Here is a 24,098-nt window from a genome sequence, read left to right on the forward strand (position 1 = left end):
AACAGACCTGCTCGACGGGCTGCCCAGCCCTGACCTCCTCACTGCGGCGCGTCACAAACCAGAAACGGATCCTCTTAGGCCAAGGGAATGGACCGCGGTGAAACCCACCGCTCTCGGGACTGAACCCCCCCAAGCCAGGACAAGGTCAACAGACCAGCGTGATCAACCCCAGCCAGCCGGAGCACAAACGCCAGCACACGAGTCCTAAACGTCAGTTTTTTTTTTTTTAACTGAAAACGCCAGCACACGAGTTTTAAACGTCAGTTTATTTTTTTCAACTGATTCGCGCAGCTGTTCCAAAACAGCGGGAAAATTAAAAACCAGCAAGTTTACAAAACACTGAACATCGGCAAAGCGGACGTCTGGACGAAAAGTTCTGGAGCCACAACTTAAAAACACGCGGTATAAAAAAAAAAGAGGGGGGTAACTACAGAGGAGGGCGGTGGGGGGGGGAGGGGATACTGGTCCCGGGATCTCGGAGAGGCGGTCAGTACGGCCGGTCCCGGCGGTCCTGTCTGTGCTCGCCCCTGCGGAGATGGAGAAAGGCCAAGGAGGAGTGAGCCTCACGCTCCACACGCAACGGGAAAGCTCACGGCGGCGCCACTTCTTCCCACTTACCTGCCGTCCATCTTGCCCGGCCCGAATCCGCCTCTCTCGCCACCGCGGCCCCCCCGGAAGCCCCCCCGGTCTCCTCCTCGCCCACGGAACCCTCCTCGGTCGAAGCCCCCGCGGCCCCCTCGGTCACCCCCAAATCCACCTGCCGGGAGAGAGAGAGGGGGGTAGAAACAGGGTTTAGTGTCCTGCGCTAGAAGGGGGGGGGGACGACGGCTCTCCGCTGGACTGAGTTACAGGGAGCAGGAGAGTCCGTTTCGGCACCTCGAAGGCACTTTGCATGAAGGAGACAACAGAAACGGCAGAGACCAGAGAGCAAAACCAGATACCGCTGAGAAACACAACCAATCTAGAACTAAACACCGTCATCCCACAGTCTGAAGGCGAGACCGGTCGTTTAATGAGTGTGTTCCCTGTCAGGAAGAGGTGGGAAAGGCCTCCAACACGCTGCTCAAGCCCCAGGAGGGGGAGGGGACAGAAAGAACGGCAGGAAGCGATTACCCCCACAGCCAGGCGCCCGGCGGTGCCACTCACCTCCCATCGGGGGCAGCCCCCCCACGCCCTCCGGCTTGGGCGCCTTGCACTGGTTACACTCGTTCCTCCAGGAGAAGTTCAGGTTCCCGCAGACCCTGGAAGACACGAGCAGGCCGGAGCGCTGAGCCAGCGGGCGGGGCGACGGCCGGAGCCACAGGAGGGCGCCCGCCTCCTCTCAGCCCCAGCTCCCGCTTGCAAACCACTCAGGCGAGCCTCCTTCCCTCTTAATACGCACGACGAAACTCTCATCACGCGCATCTTGAAAAGTCATTACAATTCTAAAGCGCTTTGGACGAGACTGGGAGTGAGTCCCGAGACTCCAGCAGAGCAACTGTGCTGCTTCGAAGCTTGTGAGCAGCTTTCTCTTCGGAGAAGAGCGGGAGAGCTTTCACTCTCCACTGACTTTTCTCCACTTTGATCTGAAAGCCCCCAAAAGGACTTCACGGCACGTTAACTCGGACGGCCCAGGCCCAGCCCGCCCGCCCGCCAGGATTGCGAGAGACTCACGGGTTCGAGCACTTCCAGTCTCCCGCCCTCTGCTGGCCGCCGCCTCCTCCTCCGCCTCCGTTGTTGCTGGGGTACCCGCCGCCCCGGCCCCCTCCGAAGCCGCCACCGCCGCGGCCCATGGGCCCTGCAGGAGAGAAGGGAGGGGAAGGTGTGAGCGAGCTCGGCGGCGGCGCTCCCAGGACGAGCGGCGCAGGGCGCGGGCAGGCCGGGCGCTCACCTCCTCGGCCGCGGCCTCCCCTCATGTTGCCGCCTCCCCTCCCGAAGTCAGCCCTGCGCGTGGCGAACGACACCTTGATCGGGTTCCCGTTGAACTCCTTTCCTGGGGGCACAGAGAGACAGAGAGAGAGAGCGCTAAACGGGACAGTTCTCCGACTCAGGAAGGGAATGTCGTCTTCATCGGGAAGAGACGTCAGAAGATCCCCCCCCCCACTGCAAAAGTACAGGGGACGATGAGCCGCCCAGCCCCCGGACAAACCCACTCACCATCAAACCAGTCGATAGCCGCCTTGGCCGAGGGGGGGTCATCAAAAGAGACAGTGGCCTCGCCCTTCAGTTTCCCCGTCTCCCTGTCGGTGTACAGGTTTATCATGGGCAGACCAGTCTTCTTATTGATCTGAGAGGGAGAGAGAGAGGGGTTAATACAGACACACTGACTGGACACTCCAGTACATTAACACTGCACTGAGAGAGAGGGGTTAATACAGCCACACTGACTGGACACTCCAGTACATTAACACTGCACTGAGAGAGAGAGGGGTTCATACAGACACACTGACTGGACACTCCAGTACATTGACACTGCACTGAGAGAGAGAGGGGTTAATACAGACACACTGACTGGACACTCCAGTACATTAACACTGCACTGAGAGAGAGAGGGGTTAATACAGACACACTGGACACTCCAGTACATGAACACTGCACTGAGAGAGAGGGGGGTTAATACAGACACACTGACTGGACACTCCAGTACATTAACACTGCACTGAGAGGGTGAACTGACAAGTGGGGACAAGGCTACCTTGATGATGCCAATCTGTTTGAAGAAATCAGCCACCGAGTCCACAGTGCAGCTGTCTCCCAGCCCCTGGACGAAGATGGTGTTGTTGTCCGAGTTATCCTGCTCCTGCACTGTAGGGGGAGACGGAGGCTCAGTCATTCAAATTCCAAGTGCTGGAGGGTCACACGACCGATGAGCTACGGTAACGATTCCAGACAAGTCACAGTACTTCCTGCATGCAGGTTTGTTTTGGGAGGGGGCAGGAGGGTCAGGGAGTGGTTTTGAAGAGCAAGAAGAGCTTCGACATAGCGAGATGATCAAGCTGCGCCGGGAGAGGATGTCAACGTCTACCCGCCGAAACCCCCCCGTCCCGAGGCGCCCCGACTTACTTGGGTTGGGGCCCCCAGGTCCCTGGTCTCTGGGTCCTTCAGGAAGAGACAGAAAAACAGAAGGTGAGCAGAGAAGCAGGGGGGCGGCAGGGCAGCAGAGTCCTCCACAGCTCCCCCCCACCCACCCACCCACTGTCACACACTCACCCAGCCCACACCCTCGCCCCCACTCTCCACCCGCCTCCCCCCCTTCCACTCGCTCCATCCACACCGCCAGCCTGCACGGCACGCAGCACACCCGTTTCCAAAACAACCGCCCAGTAGGGGGGAAAGAAAAAAAAAGATATATTTCCACGCCTTTTAAGAAGGCATCTGTGTTTTTCCACTCTCCTAAGGTATGGACACGAAACGCATTCCTGACTGCTGGCCAGCTCTTGCTCTGCGTACTTGGTCAACACCATGCCTCGGATCCACTCATGAAGAATAGGTGCTCTCTGGCTAAACTATTGGGGAACCCACACCCCCAGTCAAAACGAAGAGAGATGCAGGAACCAGCACTGCGAGGCTGGGCTTGTGGAGAGGGAGACAGGCCGTCGCCCCCCCCGGCCGGACCAGGACTGGACCAGACCAGAACGGGTAAAGGTTTATCCCACACTGAAAGGAAAACCTTCCGGCGTGGTAAAAACCTTCACACCCGGTCCTTTGCAGCCTACGCATGCGGACGCAGCTCCCTGCTTGAACTCCTTGGGGGACAGGTCAGGTCCGATACGATGTCATCGGGAAGGTCCGGAATACTTTTATATTCCACATGAGCCCCGTGTTTCAACGTCCCCAGATTGACACCAGCAGCGCGGAGCCCAGGGCAACCGTCCGCACCCCGAAGCCCTGCGGAGGATCATGCACTGAACTCATCCAACAGGAACACCGCGTCGTTCGGGGCCGCCGCATGTCGAAAAGCAGCCAGTCACCAAGCAGGTTGTAACCGAGCCCACACACCGAACAAAGCAGGTTTTTCCCCCCCAAACCCAGAGAGAAACGCCCCTCGCACGGGAACATAGCCTTTAACGCTATTTCTACAGACACCGTACAGAGAGTTGAATTGGATCCAGTCATGAAACCAAACCAGGTGTGTTTTCTTTTCCATTTACGTTTGTATTTGGTAAATCTTGCACCAATGCTTTCTCACACATTAAACTCCACACAGACCCTCAAGAGTTACAGAATTATAAGAGACAAACGGGCTATTTCTAGGTGTGGGTTTGATAAAGAACACCTCCAGTTTCTCTGTTTTTACCTAACCCCATGTTTGACTTTGCCCCTGTTTTACAAGAAACATTCACCGACCCTTTATGAACAACCACCATAAACCTTTTTTTAGCTCCAGTTTGTCACAACCATTCACCCGTTTGAAAGCAAAACCTGCCTGAGTCAGATCTAAACCATCACATTGCCACACCTCGTTTCTTTTATTCCAAGGTTTCCTGTCCGACTTGAACTCCAAACCCTTCGTGAATTGGCCCCACTCTGGGGACAGGACCCACCAACACACCAAACCAATCATTTCTTACCCCCAAACCAGGAAGATTGAAGAGTTTAAAGAGCCGTTAACACACTTTAAAGGACTCCAAACTAGAAGACATTTGGGCTGTACACACAGAACTCATGCAGACCTTGAAGATCCATGAGGCGAATCATGCAGGCTGTGCACCGGGACCTGATCAATGAGACCCACAACATTCCCTCACATATGGCCCTGCCTATCCAGTGAGATGTGCTCATTTCCACTGCACCCCATGGGGAAGAAACCATCCTGCAGAGCTTCAGGGTAGTGAGCAGAGAGGTACCCCCCTAGATTTCACCAAACTCACTCCAAACCTTTGTGGGGAACTTCCAGTGTTGCACAGGAGCTACACCCAAACCAGTACCGAAGGAGAAATCGGACCTCAACCCCCGCCGGCGCTTCTCCCAGCCCCCCACGCGTCGAGGGGACGCCCGCGCTGGACCTCCCCGAGGACGGTCCCGTCTCGGGGCCAGAGAAGCGCCGCGGCGGGACCGGACGCATCAGCGCCCGCGTGGAGACGGCGATCCAGCGGTTCGGCCTCTCCGCCCTCACAACCGTTGCCATCTGTCTGACGGAAGAGCAGCCCCCTCCCTGATCCCCCCCCCCCCCCCGACAGAGAGGAGTCTTCGCCGGTGAGAGCCTCGAGTGGACAGTCCTCCCTGGGACACCGGCCGGCTCAGGCAGCGCCCTCACAGACCCAAATGGTGGGCGTTCACAGACCAGGCAAAGCGCCACATCCTCTTTTAAAGGTCCTTCATGCGACCGGCTCGTGCCATTACGCCACCTGCCTACCACCGCCAGCCCGCTGGGGCTTAAGACCTCCACACACCATTCAGAGATGCCACGTTGACCGTACCACCTGAAGGAGTACCGACCCCCTCCCCCACACACACGCAAAGAAAGTGGCATGCACCGGGATCCGGATCCTCAAACGGTAGAGGCTTTCGCACTTGTGCGCTGAAGGCGTCCAGTCTTGGGGCACCTCGAATGGAGAAGTCCTGAACACACAGATCGCACTGAACTGACCCAGAGTGCATGCAAGGATGTGTGGAAGCCCCACCCCACCCTGTGACTTTCAGCGGGCGGCGTGACCCTGACCGCGGAGGGGCAGTCCGGGGGCCCAGTGCCACCCCCCACCTTGACTTCATTAGTAGTAGCCCCCACCACCCCTCACCCCTCACTCCCCCCCCCCCCAACACTCATACACCCCTCCCCTCCAAACACAGTGAAATGTCGAGGTGTTGTTTCTTTGACTTACCACCATACTTATTGAATCCTCCGCGATCACCCATGCTGATGGAGACACAAAAAGTGAGACGTTTTGAAGGCTGGGGCCGGTATTGGTACCATCTCATCTTTTCTTTTTCCTCACAACACCTCCTTGCGCTCGCCTCTCACACTCTCTCTCTCCCTGGCCCTCAACTCTCTCCTTCCTCCCTCCTCCTCCTCCTCCTCCTCTCCCCTAAACCGGCCTTCTCCTCAACCAGCGTGTCCCGGAGAAAGGGCGCAGGTGCTGTGCCGCACCGGGGACCAGGCACACGGGCCTGCGCCCCCACCCACCTCTGGCTCAGGTAAACGCTAACGGGAGGGGGTGGGCGGGGGGACCTCAACCCTCGACCCAAACCAGGATGCTGCTCGCAAACCTTCACAAGGGACGACCCCCTTTTAGAAATCGGTTCGTACTTTTGAGCCTTATTCAAGTAACCCGGCTTAATGCCTCCACTTCGACTGAGATGTGCGCTTAAGTGAGCATTTAAGGTATGGTGAGTATGTTTGTAACCAAAAAAAAAATACCATAACCCGTTTGTACTCATTTCAGGCTCCTACAGGGGTGTTCTGGATATTCACTGATACCATTAATAACCGTTTTTACACATTTGGTACAGCACTTCTTTTCTTTAAACCTCAGTGGAACATTGCACCCTGAAACACTTTGAGACTGCCTTGACCCTCTGATTGAACCCCTTTCCCTTCTCAATCTCACTCCTCAAACCCCAGGAATCTTAGCCCAAGAGACAAGGAAAGGCTTTTGTACAACCTGTAGGGGAAAAAAAATGGAAAAAATCCCTGCGACAAGAGATGTAGAGATTCATTAACAGAGCAAAATAAACAATACTGCATTGGTACTGAAACAAAGGGAGCTCTATATAGATCAGAAGATTACAGACGCTTCTAGGTTTTATTCCAATCCACTTGCGGTCTTAATCTGAACTCATGAACACAGATCTGTACCCCTGACTGGAGACACTACAGCGCTGAAGGACTGGGGCTCTCAGGGCTGAACTGAGCCAGTTACTGTCTTCACGAGAATTAAGAACGGACACGAGCCAGCGGAAGTCGTCCGGCCGTGTGGCCCCTTCGTAGGACAAACCCCGTTCTTGGCTCATTCCAGAGCCCTGCCCACCACAGTACCCACTGAATGTGCTCTCGAAAGCCTTCCCCCACTTCTCAGGAGCGGGTCTGGCCCATCCTTATAAGATAAGAGAGAATGTGGACCCTCACAGTAAAGATGCAGAATTACAGTGTCTGAAACAAGGGACCCGAGGGGTTATCGGGTTCATTCTCTCTGTTTCTTGTGCTTGATTTTAAAGGGCGTGATGTCAGTCACGCTGCTGTGGCCCTGAGAGCTGCTAACACAGTTCTCACTAGGGTGGTTCACATCTGAATGACTGTCCAGCAGTGGGGTGGGGGGGAGGTCCCACAGCACCCCGTCGTGAGCCTGTAACGGGTGTCACCCTGTGAGGTTTTCTTCGGTGGTGCGGTAAGGCTTGCGAACCGCTTCCGTCGTGTGGAACAGAGCGGTTAACTTCATCGCCCAGCGCGAGTCGGGTGGAGGCTTAGAGCTTGCTTTTCTGGAGCTGTGCGCTGGGTCAGCCTTGTCTATTTCTGTGTTTGGTCATTTCTATTGGCGAGTGAGTCTCTTCTCACTCCTGTCTGCCTGTTGGCACCTGCGGGCATTTCATCTCAGGGTAGATCCAGATCTCTCGCGCCTGTGACACAGACCAGACTCTGGCAGGTTGCCGAGTAATTTTCTCTTACTTGTGGGGGGCTGTAGTGCTGTAGCAGTTCAGCAGCAGAACAGCGGCCCTCTTACAATAGGGGCTGCTGGGATAGGCAGCTCTAAACCAAGTGATCAGGACAGGACATGACAGACTCGTAGACCAGTCAGTGGGACAGAAGAACAAACAGCTGGGTGTTCAGCCTAACTGGCAAACTGCTCCTGCCTCCTCTCCCCTGCTGGCTTTTGTTTGCCCCTGCTTTTTTAGCTGTCGACTTCCCTCTCACACCCGGAGACGATTCCACAGCCAAAACGTTTCTTTTCAGCATGGAAAAAAAACCCTTTACTTTTCCCTCTGCAGACTACACACACTGATGCAGCTACCTATGTGAACTCTTAGTTACTGCTGTCGCGCTCCTCACAGCCTTTGTGCAATTCTGGTCTCCCGTCACTCCCAGGCTCTGGAATTCGATCCCCAAGGATGTCTGGGAAACATCTGCCCCAAGCTCTTCCAAATCAAGACCCTCCCTTCAGAAGGGCTTTTATTTAACTGGTCCCCTGTGGCCCCCAGCTTTCCTATTGTATTTCAAGCCCCCATCTCCCACCTCCTCTCAGTGTTTATTTTTTTAGTTCTGTAAAGCGCTTTGAGAACCACCTATATAAAATAAAATTTATGATCCTATTGAACCACAGAGGAGCACAAATATGAACACTTTGGGCAGAAGGAGGTACCCCACCTAGTGACGGGAACAAGTCAAGGTTTATTCCGTGATGCAAAGGGAAGAAAAGTGGGTGGGTTGCTCCACAGCCGAAACGTTTTTCTCCTTTTCAGTGTGGAATAAACCTTTATTTGTTCCTTTGCATGCCGACACAGCTCCCTACTTGGAACTCCTCCATTAAGAGGCAGGCCAGCTGACTACATACTACGGAGATACAAAGGCCGTCTCACAGAGCCTGGTCTCCACCCCAGGGGTGTGTAGCCAGGTGGGATTAACAGACCTGCTCGACGGGCTGCCCAGCCCTGACCTCCTCACTGCGGCGCGTCAAAAACCAGAAACGGATCCTCTTAGGCCAAGGGAGTGGACCGCGGTGAAACCCACCGCTCTCGGGACTGAACCCCCCCAAGCCAAGACAAGGTCAACAGACCAGCGTGATCAACCCCAGCCAGCCGGAGCACAAACGCCAGCACACGAGTCTTAAACGTCAGTATTTTTTTTAACTGAAAACGCCAGCACACGAGTTTTAAACGTCAGTTTATTTTTTTCAACTGATTCGCGCAGCTGTTCCAAAACAGCGGGAAAATTAAAAACCAGCAAGTTTACAAAACACTGAACATCGGCAAAGCGGACGTCTGGACGAAAAGTTCTGGAGCCACAACTTAAAAACACGCGGTATAAAAAAAAAAGAGGGGGGTAACTACAGAGGAGGGCGGTGGGGGGGGATACTGGTCCCGGGATCTCGGAGAAGCGGTCAGTACGGCCGGTCCCGGCGGTCCTGTCTGTGCTCGCCCCTGCGGAGATGGAGACAGGCCAAGGAGGAGTGAGCCTCACGTTCCACACGCAACGGGAAAGCTCACGGCGGCGCCACTTCTTCCCACTTACCTGCCGTCCATCTTGCCCGGCCCGAATCCGCCTCTCTCGCCACCGCGGCCCCCCCGGAAGCCCCCCCGGTCTCCTCCTCGCCCACGGAACCCTCCTCGGTCGAAGCCCCCGCGGCCCCCTCGGTCACCCCCAAATCCACCTGCCGGGAGAGAGAGGGGGGTAGAAACAGGGTTTAGTGTCCTGCGCCGAGACGGATACTACAGTATACCGCAGTACAGACACGGGGAGGAGGAGGAGGAGGGGGGGGGACGGCTCTCTGCTGGACTGGGTTATAGGGAGCAGAAGAGTCCGTTTCAGCACCTCTAAGCCACTTTTCACGAAGGAGACAACAGAAACGGCGCGGTGAGCAGAGAGCAAAACCAGATACCGCTGAGAATCAACACCAATCCAGAACTAAACACCCGTCATCCCACAGTCTGAAGGCGAGACCGGTCGTTTAATGAGTGTGTTCCCTGTCAGGAAGAGGTGGGAAAGGCCTCCAACACGCTGCTCAAGCCCCAGGAGGGGGAGGGGACAGAAAGAACGGCAGGAAGCGATTACCCCCACAGCCAGGCGCCCGGCGGTGCCACTCACCTCCCATCGGGGGCAGCCCCCCCACGCCCTCCGGCTTGGGCGCCTTGCACTGGTTACACTCGTTCCTCCAGGAGAAGTTCAGGTTCCCGCAGACCCTGGAAGACACGAGCAGGCCGGAGCGCTGAGCCAGCGGGCGGGGCGACGGCCGGAGCCACAGGAGGGCGCCCGCCTCCTCTCAGCCCCAGCTCCCGCACGTTAACTCGGACGGGTTAACCTGACCCGCAGCAGCCCAGGCCCAGGCCCAGCCCGCCCGCCCGCCAGGATCGCGAGAGACTCACGGGTTCGAGCACTTCCAGTCTCCCGCCCTCTGCTGGCCGCCGCCTCCTCCTCCGCCTCCGTTGTTGCTGGGGTACCCGCCGCCCCGGCCCCCTCCGAAGCCGCCGCCGCCGCGGCCCATGGGCCCTGCGGGAGAGAATGGAGGGGAAGGCGTGAGCGAGCTCGGCGGCGGCGCTCCCAGGACGAGCGGCGCAGGGCGCGGGCAGGCCGGGCGCTCACCTCCTCGGCCACGGCCTCCCCTCATGTTGCCGCCTCCCCTCCCGAAGTCAGCCCTGCGCGTGGCGAACGACACCTTGATCGGGTTCCCGTTGAACTCCTTTCCTGGGGGCACAGAGAGACGGAGAGAGAGCGCTAAACGGGACAGTTCTCCGACTCAGGAAGGGAATGTCGTCTTCATCGGGAAGAGACGCCAGAAGACCCCCCCCCCACTGCAAAAGTACAGGGGACGATGAGCCGCCCAGCCCCCGGACAAACCCACTCACCATCAAACCAGTCGATAGCCGCCTTGGCCGAGGGGGGGTCATCAAAAGAGACAGTGGCCTCGCCCTTCAGTTTCCCTGTCTCCCTGTCGGTGTACAAGTTTATCATGGGCAGACCAGTCTTCTTATTGATCTGAGAGGGAGAGAGAGGGGTTAATACAGACACACTGACTGGACACTCCAGTACATGAACACTGCACTGAGAGAGAGAGGTGTTCATACAGACACTGACTGGACACTCCAGTACATTAACACTGCACTGAGAGAGAAGGGTTCATACAGACACACTGACTGGACACTCCAGTACATTAACACTGCACTGAGAGAGAGGGGTTAATACACACACACACTGACTGGACACTCCAGTACATTAACGCTGCACTGAGAGAGAGAGGGGTTAATACACACACACTGACTGGACACTCCAGTACATTAACACTGCACTGAGAGAGAGAGGGGGGTTAATACAGACACACTGACTGGACACTCCAGTACATTAACACTGCACTGAGAGAGAGGGGTTAATACAGACACACTGGACACTCCAGTACATTAACACTGCACTGAGAGAGAGAGGTTAATACAGACACAGTGACTGGACACTCCAGTATATTAACACTGCACTGAGAGGGTGAACTGACAAGTGGGGACAAGGCTACCTTGATGATGCCAATCTGTTTGAAGAAATCAGCCACCGAGTCCACAGTGCAGCTGTCTCCCAGCCCCTGGACGAAGATGGTGTTGTTGTCCGAGTTATCCTGCTCCTGCACTGTAGGGGGAGACGGAGGCTCAGTCATTCAAATTCCAAGTGCTGGAGGGTCACACGGCCGATGAGCTACGGTAACGATTCCAGACACGAGTCACAGCAAGGGGTTTCCTCAGCACGGGGGGGGGGGAGCGGTTTAAAGGGAGTACTTCCTGCATGCAGGTTTGTTTTGGGAGGGGGCAGGAGGGTCAGGGAGTGGTTTTGAAGAGCAAGAAGAGCTTCGACATAGCGAGATGATCAAGCTGCGCCGGGAGAGGACGTCAACGTCTACCCGCCGAAACCCCCCCCCGTCCCGAGGCGCCCCGACTTACTTGGGTTGGGGCCCCCAGGTCCCTGGTCTCTGGGTCCTTCAGGAAGAGACAGAAAAACGGAAGGTGAGCAGAGAAGCAGGGGGGCGGCGGGGCAGCAGAGTCCTCCACAGCTCCCCCCCACCCACCCACTGTCACACACTCACCCAGCCCACACCCTCGCCCCCACTCGCCACCCGCCTCCCGCCTCCCCCCTTCCACTCGCTCCATCCACACCGCCAGCCTGCACGGCACGCAGCACACCCGTTTCCAAAACAACCGCCCAGCAGGGGGGAAAGAAAAAAATATATATATTTCCACGCCTTTTAAGAAGGCATCCGTGTTTTTCCACTCTCCTAAGGTATGGACACGAAACGCATTCCTGACTGCTGGCCAGCTCTTGCTCTGCGTACTTGGTCAACACCATGCCTCGGATCCACTCGTGAAGAATAGGTGCTCTCTGGCTAAACTATTGGGGAACCCACACCCCCAGTCAAAACGAAGAGAGATGCAGGAACCAGCACTGCGAGGCTGGGCTTGTGGAGAGGGAGACAGGCCGTCGCCCCCCCCGGCCGGACCAGAACGGGTAAAGGTTTATCCCACACTGAAAGGAAAACCTTCCGGCGTGGTAAAAACCTTCACACCCGGTCCTTTGCAGCCTACGCATGCGGACGCAGCTCCCTGCTTGAACTCCTTGGGGGACAGGTCAGGTCCGATACGATGTCATCGGGAAGGTCCGGAATACTTTTATATTCCACATGAGCCCCGCGTTTCAACGTCCCCAGATTGACACCAGCAGCGCGGAGCCCAGGGCAACCGTCCGCACCCCGAAGCCCTGCGGAGGATCATGCACTGAGCTCTTCCAACAGGAACACCGCGTCGTTCGGGGTCGCCGCATGTCGAAAAAGCGGCCAGTCACCAAGCAGGTTGTAACCGAGCCCACACACCGAACAAAGCAGGTTTTTCCCCCCCAAACCCAGAGAGAAACGCCCCTCGCACGGGAACATAGCCTTTAACGCTATTTCTACAGACACTGTACAGAGAGTTGAATTGGATCCAGTCATGAAACCAAACCAGGTGTGTTTTCTTTTCCATTTACGTTTGTATTTTGTAAATCTTGCACCAATGCTTTCTCACACATTAAACTCCACACAGACCCTCAAGAGTTACAGAATTATAAGAGACAAACGGGCTATTTCTAGGTGTGGGTTTGTTAAAGAACACCTCCAGTTTCTCTGTTTTTACCTAACCCCATGTTTGACTTTGCCCCTGTTTTACAAGAAACATTCACCGACCCTTTATGAACAACCACCATAAACCTTTTTTTAGCTCCAGTTTGTCACAACCATTCACCCGTTTGAAAGCAAAACCTGCCTGAGTCAGATCTAAACCATCACATTGCCACACCTCGTTTCTTTTATTCCAAGGTTTCCTGTCCGACTTGAACTCCAAACCCTTCGTGAATTGGCCCCACTCTGGGGACAGGACCCACCAACACACCAAACCAATCATTTCTTACCCCCAAACCAGGAAGATTGAAGAGTTTAAAGAGCCGTTAACACACTTTAAAGGACTCCAAACTAGAAGACATTTGGGCTGTACACACAGAACTCATGCAGACCTTGAAGATCCATGAGGCGAATCATGCAGGCTGTGCACCGGGACCTGATCAATGAGACCCACAACATTCCCTCACATATGGCCCTGCCTATCCAGTGAGATGTGCTCATTTCCACTGCACCCCATGGGGAAGAAACCATCCTGCAGAGCTTCAGGGTAGTGAGCAGAGAGGTACCCCCCTAGATTTCACCAAACTCACTCCAAACCTTTGTGGGGAACTTCCAGTGTTGCACAGGAGCTACACCCAAACCAGTACCGAAGGAGAAATCGGACCTCAACCCCCGCCGGCGCTTCTCCCAGCCCCCCACGCGTCGAGGGGACGCCCGCGCTGGACCTCCCCGAGGACGGTCCCGTCTCGGGGCCAGAGAAGCGCCGCGGCGGGACCGGACGCATCAGCGCCCGCGTGGAGACGGCGATCCAGCGGTTCGGCCTCTCCGCCCTCACAACCGTTGCCATCTGTCTGACGGAAGAGCAGCCCCCTCCCTGATCTCCCCCCCCCCCCCCGACAGAGAGGAGTCTTCGCCGGTGAGAGCCTCGAGTGGACAGTCCTCCCTGGGACACCGGCCGGCTCAGGCAGCGCCCTCACAGACCCAAATGGTGGGCGTTCACAGACCAGGCAAAGCGCCACATCCTCTTTTAAAGGTCCTTCATGCGACCGGCTCGTGCCATTACGCCACCTGCCTACCACCGCCAGCCCGCTGGGGCTTAAGACCTCCACACACCATTCAGAGATGCCACGTTGACCGTACCACCTGAAGGAGTACCGACCCCCTCCCCCACACACACGCAAAGAAAGTGGCATGCACCGGGATCCGGATCCTCAAACGGTAGAGGCTTTCGCACTTGTGCGCTGAAGGCGTCCAGTCTTGGGGCACCTCGAATGGAGAAGTCCTGAACACACAGATCGCACTGAACTGACCCAGAGTGCATGCAAGGATGTGTGGAAGCCCCACCCCACCCTGTGACTTTCAGCGGGCGGCGTGACCCTGACCGCGGAGGGGCAGTCCGGGGGCCCAGTGCCACCCCCCACCTTGACTTCATTAGTAGTAGCCCCCACCACCCCTCACCCCTCACTCCCCCCCCCCCCCCAACACTCATACACCCCTCCCCTCCAAACACAGTGAAATGTCGAGGTGTTGTTTCTTTGACTTACCACCATACTTATTGAATCCTCCGCGATCACCCATGCTGATGGAGACACAAAAAGTGAGACGTTTTGAAGGCTGGGGCCGGTATTGGTACCATCTCATCTTTTCTTTTTCCTCACAACACCTCCTTGCGCTCGCCTCTCACACTCTCTCTCTCCCTGGCCCTCAACTCTCTCCTTCCTCCCTCCTCCTCCTCCTCCTCCTCCTCTCCCCTAAACCGGCCTTCTCCTCAACCAGCGTGTCCCGGAGAAAGGGCGCAGGTGCTGTGCCGCACCGGGGACCAGGCACACGGGCCTGCGCCCCCACCCACCTCTGGCTCAGGTAAACGCTAACGGGAGGGGGTGGGCGGGGGGACCTCAACCCTCGACCCAAACCAGGATGCTGCTCGCAAACCTTCACAAGGGACGACCCCCTTTTAGAAATCGGTTCGTACTTTTGAGCCTTATTCAAGTAACCCGGCTTAATGCCTCCACTTCGACTGAGATGTGCGCTTAAGTGAGCATTTAAGGTATGGTGAGTATGTTTGTAACCAAAAAAAAAATACCATAACCCGTTTGTACTCATTTCAGGCTCCTACAGGGGTGTTCTGGATATTCACTGATACCATTAATAACCGTTTTTACACATTTGGTACAGCACTTCTTTTCTTTAAACCTCAGTGGAACATTGCACCCTGAAACACTTTGAGACTGCCTTGACCCTCTGATTGAACCCCTTTCCCTTCTCAATCTCACTCCTCAAACCCCAGGAATCTTAGCCCAAGAGACAAGGAAAGGCTTTTGTACAACCTGTAGGGGAAAAAAAATGGAAAAAATCCCTGCGACAAGAGATGTAGAGATTCATTAACAGAGCAAAATAAACAATACTGCATTGGTACTGAAACAAAGGGAGCTCTATATAGATCAGAAGATTACAGACGCTTCTAGGTTTTATTCCAATCCACCTGAGCCACTTGCGGTCTTAATCTGAACTCATGAACACAGATCTGTACCCCTGACTGGAGACACTACAGCGCTGAAGGACTGGGGCTCTCAGGGCTGAACTGAGCCAGTTACTGTCTTCATGAGTCCAGATTATTCAAAAAGGAATGAACTATATAGGGGCCACATTGAAAGAAAAACCCCAAAGACATCAGGCCCTGTGCTGCCACTGCCTGGGCCCTGATCCCCTTCAAACTCTTAGTCTTCACTTACAGCAGGGGCAGTCAGCTCAGGCGCTCAGTGGCCATATTTGTGCAGCTTTTCCACGGGCAGGCGATTCAGCAAACTGAGCCCCAGAGGTGGAATAAAACCCAGAAGGCTCTGTGAAGCTCCAGCACTGGAGTCACTCACTCACCCCTCATCCAGGTAGGAGGGAGACACTCAGCCTCAAGAAGTGGGCAGGCAGTGTCAGTCGGTGTGTGTGCGTGCGTGCGTGCGTGCGTGCGTGCGTGTGCGAGCAGGGTTCTTAACATCTCAGTTCTTACTGATCGACCACATCGGAGATTTCTCTCCCCCTTTCGTTAACACGCTATACAGAAACTGGACCAAGATGATTTTTAACAAGCCATCCCATGACCGTTTCATCGGGCACCGCCCTGTTCAGAACCGCAAGCTGATTCTTTCACAGCACCTTCGAACCCAGAGCAGACTTTACTGTACCATCGCTGGGAGCTGGTCGTCAGAATTTCAGTATGATGGGTGGTTATTTGGTGTGGTCCCCCGAAAAAAAAACCAAAAGGGTTTCAGTACAGCTGTGCACGAGCAGTGCTGAACCAGTGTCTCTGCTGTGTAATTTAGGCCTCGTTCGCGATGAGGCACTTGCCCTTTCTTGTCAGCTACTGAGTTAACACCCAACTCCTCGACCCAGCGCACTCTCAACACACTGGACTTTTCAACATCGGGTTTTTGGCAAATGGGGAAAAAACCTTAATGACCTGCTGGTCAAAACTTTTAAAAGTGGGCAGACCAGTGAGAATTTAAGCAGCCTGAAAAGCACAAGTACCCAACAGTGCATCACAGTGGGAGGGGGAAAAAAAACCACTGACAGCCTATGAAGAAAAAGGTAAAAGATCAAAGAACAACAAATCAATCCACAGATGGTGTTTTAGGTTTCAGAAGACGTGGGTTGAATTCCCCCCCACAACAACGTTCCCTTTCAGAAAGTCTGAACCGCCGAGTTTCGATTCCCTTATTCTCCTATCGACTCAAACTCGTCCTGCAGACGGGCGCAGGGATCAACCAGCTCTACTGAATCGGTTTCTCGTGAAGGAGGCCAGTGTCTGAGACCACCGAAGCAGACGTGAGTGTTAGGACTCTTCTCCGGCGGGACCTCGGGTACCCCTCGCCCTCAAGAGCGCAGCACTCCCAGAAGCCGGCGCAGTTTTTTGTGTTGTGGTTGGGAGGAGCAACTGGGGAGGGGGGGGACCGGCAGTTTCCGGGCTCTTCAGCCGTCACACTTCCCGTCACCGACACGGGGAACCCCCCCACCAACACGCTCCGAACTGAGGCGTGTAACTTGTCATTCTCGTCACCCCTCTCACAGCCCGCGGTGCAAGGAGGAGAACTCCCAGGAAAAGACCAGGCAGCTGCAGCTGGACCCACCCGCTCACCAAGAGTATCTGAACCCCAGATCTGTGCGAGGTTACTGGCTGTGAACCCCAGTTTCTGCACGGCACAGTGGAGTCTAAACCCTTGTCTTCATCTCCATGCCCTGTGAGGCCTTTCCCATCCCCCCCCGGTGTGGAGCGGACGCCAAGAGGACCTACCTCATCCCCCCGCGGCCCCTGGGCCCGCCCCGGCCGCCTCGGTCGAACCCCCCTCCGCGGCCGCCGAAGCCGCCAGCACCACCGGCGCCCCCGCGCCCACGGCCGCGGCCGTCCTGCCCGCCGTAGCCGCCTTCCTGCCCGCCGTAGCCGCCGCCGCCGCCGCCCATCGGGGGGGCGTCCTGGCCGTACCCTGCGCAGGGAGGAGGAGAGTCAGTACAGGCACTGGCAGAGCAGCAAGGAAACGCAGGACAGAGCTCACTGGAGCTGGCAAGGTCAACGGGCCCCGACCGGACACAGCTGGACTTCCAGGGGACGCCACTTTTCTCTATCGCCACATACAGCGTCCTTGGATTCCCAAAGGAGCTTCGCCCATTAAATCAGAATACTAGTGAACTCAAGAGTCCTCCCAGGAGGGGTGACTCACTGGACACTACCGGACCCCCTGAAGAGGGACGGGAGAGTGACTCACTGGACACTACCGGACCCCCCTGAAGAGGGAGTGGACACTACCGGACCCCCTGAAGAGGGGAGTGGACACTACCGGACCCCCTGAAGAGGGACGGGGGGGGGGGGGGGGTGACTCACGGGACACTACCGGACCCCCTGAAGAGGGGAGTGGACACTACCAGACCCCCTGAAGAGGGGAGTGGACACTACCAGACCCCCTGAAGAGGGGAGAAGGACCGTGAGAGCTCACCTCCGCCCTGGCCGTACTGGCCCTGCTGGCTGTAGCTCTGCGGCGGGGGGGAGTTGTAGCTGGGCTGCTGGCTGTAGGGGGCGCCGCCGCCCCCGCCGTGCTGGCTCTGCTGCTGCTGGCCGCCCCCGCCGTAGCCGCCCTGCTGGCTGCCGTAGCTGCCCCCGCTCTGGGGCTGGCCGTAGGTGGCGCTCTGGGAGCTGCTGCCGTAGCTGCGGAGGGAAGGGAGGAGTCAGGACTCACACAGCCACAGGACAGGACAGGACAGGACCACACTGGACACTACTGCCCACAGAGAACACCGCACACCCCAACACCACTGCCCACAGAGAGCACCGCACACCCCAACACCACTGCCCACAGAGAGCACCGCACACCCCAACACCACTGCCCACAGAGAGCACCGCACACCCCAACACCACTGCCCACAGAGAGCACCGCACACCCCAACACCACTGCCCACAGAGAGCACCGCACACCCCAACACCACTGCCCACAGAGAGCACCGCACACCCCAACACCACTGCCCACAGAGAGCACCGCACACCCCAACACCACTGCCCACAGAGAGCACCGCACACCCCAACACCACTGCCCACAGAGAGCACCGCACACCCCAACACCACTGCCCACAGAGAGCACCGCACACCCCAACACCACTGCCCACAGAGAGCACCGCACACCCCAACACTGCCCACAGCGAGCACTGCACACCCCAACACTGCCCACAGAGAGCACCGCACACCCCAACACTGCCCACAGCCCACAGAGAGCACCTCACACCCCAACACTGCAAACACCTCACACCCCAACACTGCAAACACCTCACACCCCAACACCGCCCACAGAGAGCACCTCACACCCCAACACTGCAAAAAAACACCTCACACCCCAACACTGCCCACTGGACACGACCGCCCACATGCAGGACAGTACATTACCTAGTTGTAGAGGTGGCAGTGGACGGCTGCTGGCCATAACCAGGGTAGGAAGACTGCTGGCTGTAGCTGCTCTGGGGGGGCTGGCTGCTGCTGTAGCCCCCTGAGCTGTAGGACTGGCTGGACTGGTTATACCCCTGAGAGGGGGGCTGGGCTCCGTAGCCACCTGGACAGGGGGAAAGGGTCAGCGTCGGCGGCAGGCACAAGCTGGACACTCCTCGCCGCGTCACAAGCGGAAGCGAGAGAAGCAGCACCAGACTTACCGGTCTGCGACTGGCCGTAAGTGGAGCCGTAGCCGCCCTGGCTGTAGGGGGCAGTGTTGCTCTCGGTGCCCTGGCTGTAGCCCCCGTAGCCCTGCTGGCTGTAGGCCTGGGTGGCCGGCTGGCTGTAGCCCTGGCTGGCCTGCCCGCCGTACGCGCCGTACCTGGTCGGGAAAAACACACGGACAGGTCACCCCTGGCCTCGGACACGGCACAGAAGCTGCACCCCAGGGCAGAAGGCTCTACGGGGTCCGATTTCTTATCTCCCAACCTTCATCCGGCTGCCCCTGATCTCCTGCCCATCCCCACCCCCCCACACACGGGCAACAGGGCTTCTTCAGAGCTTCTTCTGGCTCTGTGGCTGGAAGGCTGCTGGTTCAAATCCCACAGCCGGCAGAGGAATCCTACTCCGTTGGGCCCCTGAGCAAGGCCCTTCACCCCAGCTGCTCCAGGGGTGCTGTATAAACGGCTGACCCTGCGCTCTGACCCCCAGCTTCTCTCCCTGTCTGTGAGCCCGTGTCTCACGGAGAACAAGCTGGGGTCTGCAAAAAAAACAAATTGCCGACCCCTGATCCACTACATTCTTAACCCTGGCTGTTCTTCCTTTTAGCTCCATTCCTCTTATTGTAAAACTTGGATAAATCATTTTTTAAGTCACTGTCTAAAACACGTTAATCAGCTGCAGGCTGGCACAGTTACAGTAGAAACACAGAGTCACTCACCCCTGGGGCGCAGTCTGGGAGTAATCTGGAAAAACAAAGAGAAACGGGGGGTCAGTCACTTGGCGACACTTGCACTGTGCCAGGTGCGAAACGCGTTTTACAGGCAGATGAAGGACAAAATTCACAACATGAAGCAGTCACCCAGACGTGCGAGTATGATGAGAAAAAAAAAGACAGACCTGGACCTCTTTTCGCGAACGTAATTCGTTCCCAGAAACCTTTTTGCAAAGTGACAACTCATACAAAGAAAAACCCATTCCAACATCTCTTACAAAGAAAAACAAGCTGTTCCAGACCCCCAAGAAAGTCCCCCTTCAACCATTTTCACCAAAAATGACAAGAAACACCAAGGACTAACTTTTTTTGCGGTTTACTCGTTATCTGATGAAATCCACTGCTTATCTCGTTAGACCTCAGAATGACCACTTCGCTTGCTTTGTGAGTAGCGACACACGATGGCCCTTTCCTCGCCCCTCCAGGGCCCGGGGAAGGCAGGAGCACACAGAAGCGAGCAGGCGAAGCCGCAGTGTCCTCACTCCCACCCACGCCAGACCCGGCAGTGGAGCCCGACGGTGCCAGCACCCGATACCAAACCAGTCGCCTGCCTCCTCCCTCCCCCCACCTGCCCGAGGTTTCGAAATGTTTCTTTGCATCACGTCTTCGTGGCTTTGAAAGTGGCCTTTGCTACTCAAAACGCGCGTGACAATTCGCATGATTCATAGCGGCAAACTGTACGTTTGTGAAGGGGGGGGACAGTCATGAAAAATAAAATACAATCCATCGAGCACACGAAGCAGGTCAATGGCTGCAGGAATATAAGAGAACTTAGTTGTACTGCGCTTGAACCCAGGTGGTCTGAATGGAGTTCAGTGACTATACCCCCGGTTGCTCGGCAGTGTAGGGGTGCTGCACGATCAATTTTGAAAAGGCATGATGGGAGAGGGGAACAAGCTGCCCAGCCCTGTTGTTGAGACCGATACTCTGACTCCCCTCTTGACACAACTGGGTGATCAACTCCAGCCTGGATAGGAGGCTCATCTGTACAGAGAGGGTGGTGGGAGAGGGGAACAAGCTGCCCAGCCCTGTTGTTGAGACCAATACGCTGACTCCCCTCTTGACACAGCTGGGTGATGCACAATTCACTCAGATGAGCACACACGACCAAACAGACTAGATGTGCTGATTAAACTATTCTCACTTGCAGCTGCTTTTCAGCATACGTATTAAAGCAGAACTGCAACTTTTTTTTTATTTTGGGGTTAGAAAGAATTCGCAATGAGTACATTTCAAACCACGTTAAAAGTAAAAGGCACAACGTGTAAAACCTGCAATTATATCACAAAATAGACCATTTCCAAGTCTGCGATTTAGAACGAGTGAGGGGGGGGCACCCAACGACGTGAAGCAGCCTTATTACATTGTAAACACGCGTGCTGGTAAACGCCCATTTTAAGCCAACAGAAACATCGTTGACTGGATATTACTGCAATAGCGCTCTCGACTTTGAGATGGTTTTGGCGACAAATACTACGTGTTAACGCTGCACAAGGATCACTTTGGAACATCCCTGTAGTGAATCGTCTGCTGCGCAAGCCTGTACTGATTTGCTCTTCCATCACCCTCGTCATCGAGGTGACTAGTGAGCAGGAAGGGCCGCCGCCTCTCCAGCGCAATTCACACGAACTCTCGATTTAATTGATTTAATTAAATCTAATTCATTTAAATTCGTGATTTAATTCGGAACTCCTCCATTTTTCTTCCTTACACAACGCCAATGAATTCGTGTCGTCACCGGGGGGGTAACGAGCGGTCTGAGAAGCCGGGGCAGCAGCGCGGCGATCAGCTCCCGCCCCTCTCACCATCTCCACACCGGCCGGAAGCGGAAGTCGGCGGCTCCATCTTGAGCGGGATGACCCGGATGGAGGCGCCGCTCCGCGCGGCATGGCCGGTTCCGCCCCGCCCCCACTCCCCTACACACACACACACCTTCTCCCCCGCGGCAAATCCGGGGGGCTCCCTCAACCCCGGCCCCCCCAAAATCACACCTCGGCGGCTCGGACACTTCGTTCCCGGGGCGCGAGGCGCACCAGAGGGCGCGACACCCCGCGCCAGCTCGCGCACAAAAGGGGGAGGCAAGATGGCGGCGGCCGCGGAGAGGCGACAGCCCCGCTTTTGTCTCGCCTCTCCCCCTTCTCTCGGGAGGGAAAACAGCCGCCGCCAGCCCAGCCAGCCGGCCGGAAACGGACCCGATTTCAGCAACAACAAAAAAAAAAGCGCACAACCAGAACAACCACAACAGCACAAAGAGCCGGGAGGCCGGGGCGAGCGGAGCCCCTGACGCGAGGAGAAACGCACACGTTCAAACCCCGAACTGTGTGATTTTTATGCGTTTCTTCCCCGGAGCCACGACCCCGGCAGCGTCTTCAAATTCAGACGTCGAGACTTTTCACTTACACACAGCAGAGAACCGGAGAAGCCGCTTGTTTCACTCCGGCGCGGACAGCGGAGGTTTGAAATGAATTAGACCCACCGGCTAACCGCCTCTTTCCCGCAGGAGGGTTGACGGCCACGAGTTCGCACAGCAGGCGGCGAAGGCCACTTTTTAAAAAACAAATAAAACGATGGTATTTTCTAAAGAAAAAAAAGTAAGACATTTGTGTTTTTTTTTTTCTTACCGTTGGACGCCATGGTGGTCGGGTTGTCTTTGTGCTCCGCGACTCTTTCGCCCGCGCTTTTCTTCCCTCAAACGCACAAACTGCTTCCGAAGAAAATAAATACGGGAAATAAAGAAAGCCGATGGGGTGGGGGGGTGCGGGGGAGGGAAGAAGAGAAAGAAATAAAAAGAAACTTCGAAGGCGCCGAAGACGACACAGCTCCGCAGCTCGACACTGAGGACAAACTGCGTCACCGGGCCGCCGCGCGGAGACTTTTAAAACCTGCGGCTGGACGAGACCACTTGCCTTGGATGCCTGGGGGGAGGAGGCGGTGCAGTTGAGAAACTACCCGAATCGAACAGTTCCCCCCCCCCTCTCGTCACCAGAAAAAAAGATGTCCCTGCTGTTCGTATTCCCGTCTGAGAACAACAATTCACTTTTTTTAAAGTTTGTCTCTTTTTATACATTTACTGAAACGAAGCAGAGGGTGCCAGAAACCCCCTCACGTTTTTGTACAATAGCCCCGGTCTCCCTTAATCCGCCTCTCATTAAGAGATTAACAGGGGGTTTTGCGATGCTTCGTATCGGCTCTGGGTTGGAGGTGTGTTGTAACAGGGCACCGCGGCTGTAAACTCTTCGTCTCTCTGCACTGCAACAGAACAGGATTACACTGCATCCTCATTCTATTAAATATCTCACCCCAGTTATCCTCATCTGACCCGGTTTCTGATACATACATCACCTAAGAAAAGAAAGCGGTGAAAATGTAATGTGTGAATATTGTAATATGCGATGTGTAAATATTTAAGGGCTGGAACCGCGTCTTTGTCTGAATGAGGGTCGTTTTTCATCTCCAACTGGTACAGCATTGACACCCAATCCCAAATCCTTTCAGGAGCTGATGGGAAACCTAATAATATTCCCCAAATAGGGAACTGAATTCAATTAGTGGTCCTCTAGGATCGGGACTGGAAACCATTGAATGAAAGTCAGGCGGCACAGGGGCGCAGTGCTGGGGGTGCCGGGTTCAATCCCTGGGGCGCTGTCAGGGTGGAGTCTGCATGTTCTCACTGCCTCCGTGTGGGTCACCTCTCTGTGCTCTTTCCTGGTGGTGGTTCACCTACTCACACGCGCGAGTAACAGACACACACACTCACAGCTGGGCCAATCGGGGTTGAAATTGTGTGTCCGCCCTGGAGCTGCGTCAGGCCCTCACAGTCGTGGGTAAACAAGGAGAGCAGCAGGGGACCAAGCACACAGCCCTGAGGGACACCTATATCAGCGGTCAGCGGGGAAGATAGCTTTCCATCGCCCCTCACAGTCTGTGGTCTGCCAGTCAGGAATCCAGACTCCAGCTGCAGAGAGACACCCGGATCAGACAACAGAGCTGATACTCAGATCATTAAGCTTGGTGACCAGTCTGGATGGAACGATAGTGTTAAAGGCGGAGCTGTAATCAATGAGTAGCAGTCTGACGTGTGCCTTTGTTTTCCAAATGAGCCAGGGCAGTGTGAGGAGCCAGGGAAATAGCATCATCAGTGGACCTGTTACACAGGCATGCAAACTGCAGGGGGTCTAAGCACTCCGGTATCATGGTGTCAATGTGGCTCATCACCAGCCTTTCAAAGCATTTCATTTTGGTAGATGTGAGCGCTACCGGTCTGTAATCATTCAAAGTTGCAATATATTTATTCAACACACGTACAATGGTGGTTTTTTTTTTCTTAAAACACACTGGAACAGGGGACTTTAAAAGTAAAAGATTAAAAATATCCATAAAAACTGTGGCCAAC

The 24,098-nt window shown here is 55.8% G+C and overlaps 2 protein-coding genes across 2 annotated transcripts; both read right to left on the minus strand.

Annotated features, from left to right (window-relative positions):
• Window positions 1–247: 247 nt before the first annotated feature.
• Window positions 248–6,717, minus strand: LOC148659701 (RNA-binding protein FUS-like). The gene is made up of 9 exons (XM_088637514.1): window positions 5,802–6,717; window positions 3,043–3,078; window positions 2,675–2,784; window positions 2,137–2,266; window positions 1,871–1,972; window positions 1,654–1,777; window positions 1,147–1,241; window positions 619–757; window positions 248–527 (listed from the first exon to the last, which is right to left on the minus strand). The coding sequence occupies exons 1-9, from the start codon at window positions 5,896–5,898 to the stop codon at window positions 488–490; spliced, it is 873 nt and encodes a 290-aa protein (XP_088493640.1). The 5' UTR covers window positions 5,899–6,717; the 3' UTR covers window positions 248–487.
• Window positions 6,718–8,777: 2,060 nt separating this feature from the next.
• On the minus strand, window positions 8,778–22,492 carry LOC148659702 (uncharacterized). The gene is made up of 15 exons (XM_088637444.1): window positions 22,327–22,492; window positions 19,652–19,676; window positions 18,933–19,093; window positions 18,673–18,835; window positions 17,735–17,943; window positions 17,038–17,227; window positions 14,297–14,331; window positions 11,548–11,583; window positions 11,130–11,239; window positions 10,474–10,603; window positions 10,211–10,312; window positions 9,994–10,117; window positions 9,716–9,810; window positions 9,143–9,281; window positions 8,778–9,051 (listed from the first exon to the last, which is right to left on the minus strand). The coding sequence occupies exons 1-15, from the start codon at window positions 22,337–22,339 to the stop codon at window positions 9,012–9,014; spliced, it is 1,572 nt and encodes a 523-aa protein (XP_088493570.1). The 5' UTR covers window positions 22,340–22,492; the 3' UTR covers window positions 8,778–9,011.
• Between the last annotated feature and the right edge of the window lie 1,606 nt (window positions 22,493–24,098).

This window comes from Lepisosteus platostomus, chromosome 6 (assembly GCF_059453375.1).
Source record: "Lepisosteus platostomus isolate fLepPlt1 chromosome 6, fLepPlt1.hap1, whole genome shotgun sequence".
In the NCBI taxonomy this organism is placed as follows: domain Eukaryota; kingdom Metazoa; phylum Chordata; class Actinopteri; order Semionotiformes; family Lepisosteidae; genus Lepisosteus; species Lepisosteus platostomus.

Excerpts from the sequence above, each read along its gene's own strand:
- LOC148659701 (XM_088637514.1), bottom strand. The coding sequence starts at position 5,898 with ATGAGATGGTACCAATACCGGCCCCAGCCTTCAAAACGTCTCACTTTT. Across the intron at positions 3,079-5,801 it reads AGGATTCAATAAGTATGGTG|GACCCAGAGACCAGGGACCT; the intron begins GTAAGTCAAAGA and ends CTCTTCCTGAAG. Across the intron at positions 1,242-1,653 it reads GACTGGAAGTGCTCGAACCC|GGTCTGCGGGAACCTGAACT; the intron begins GTGAGTCTCTCG and ends CGTGTCTTCCAG.
- LOC148659702 (XM_088637444.1), bottom strand. Across the intron at positions 11,584-14,296 it reads AGGATTCAATAAGTATGGTG|GACCCAGAGACCAGGGACCT; the intron begins GTAAGTCAAAGA and ends CTCTTCCTGAAG. Across the intron at positions 10,118-10,210 it reads GGGAGGCCGTGGCCGAGGAG|GGCCCATGGGCCGCGGCGGC; the intron begins GTGAGCGCCCGG and ends TCTCTCCCGCAG.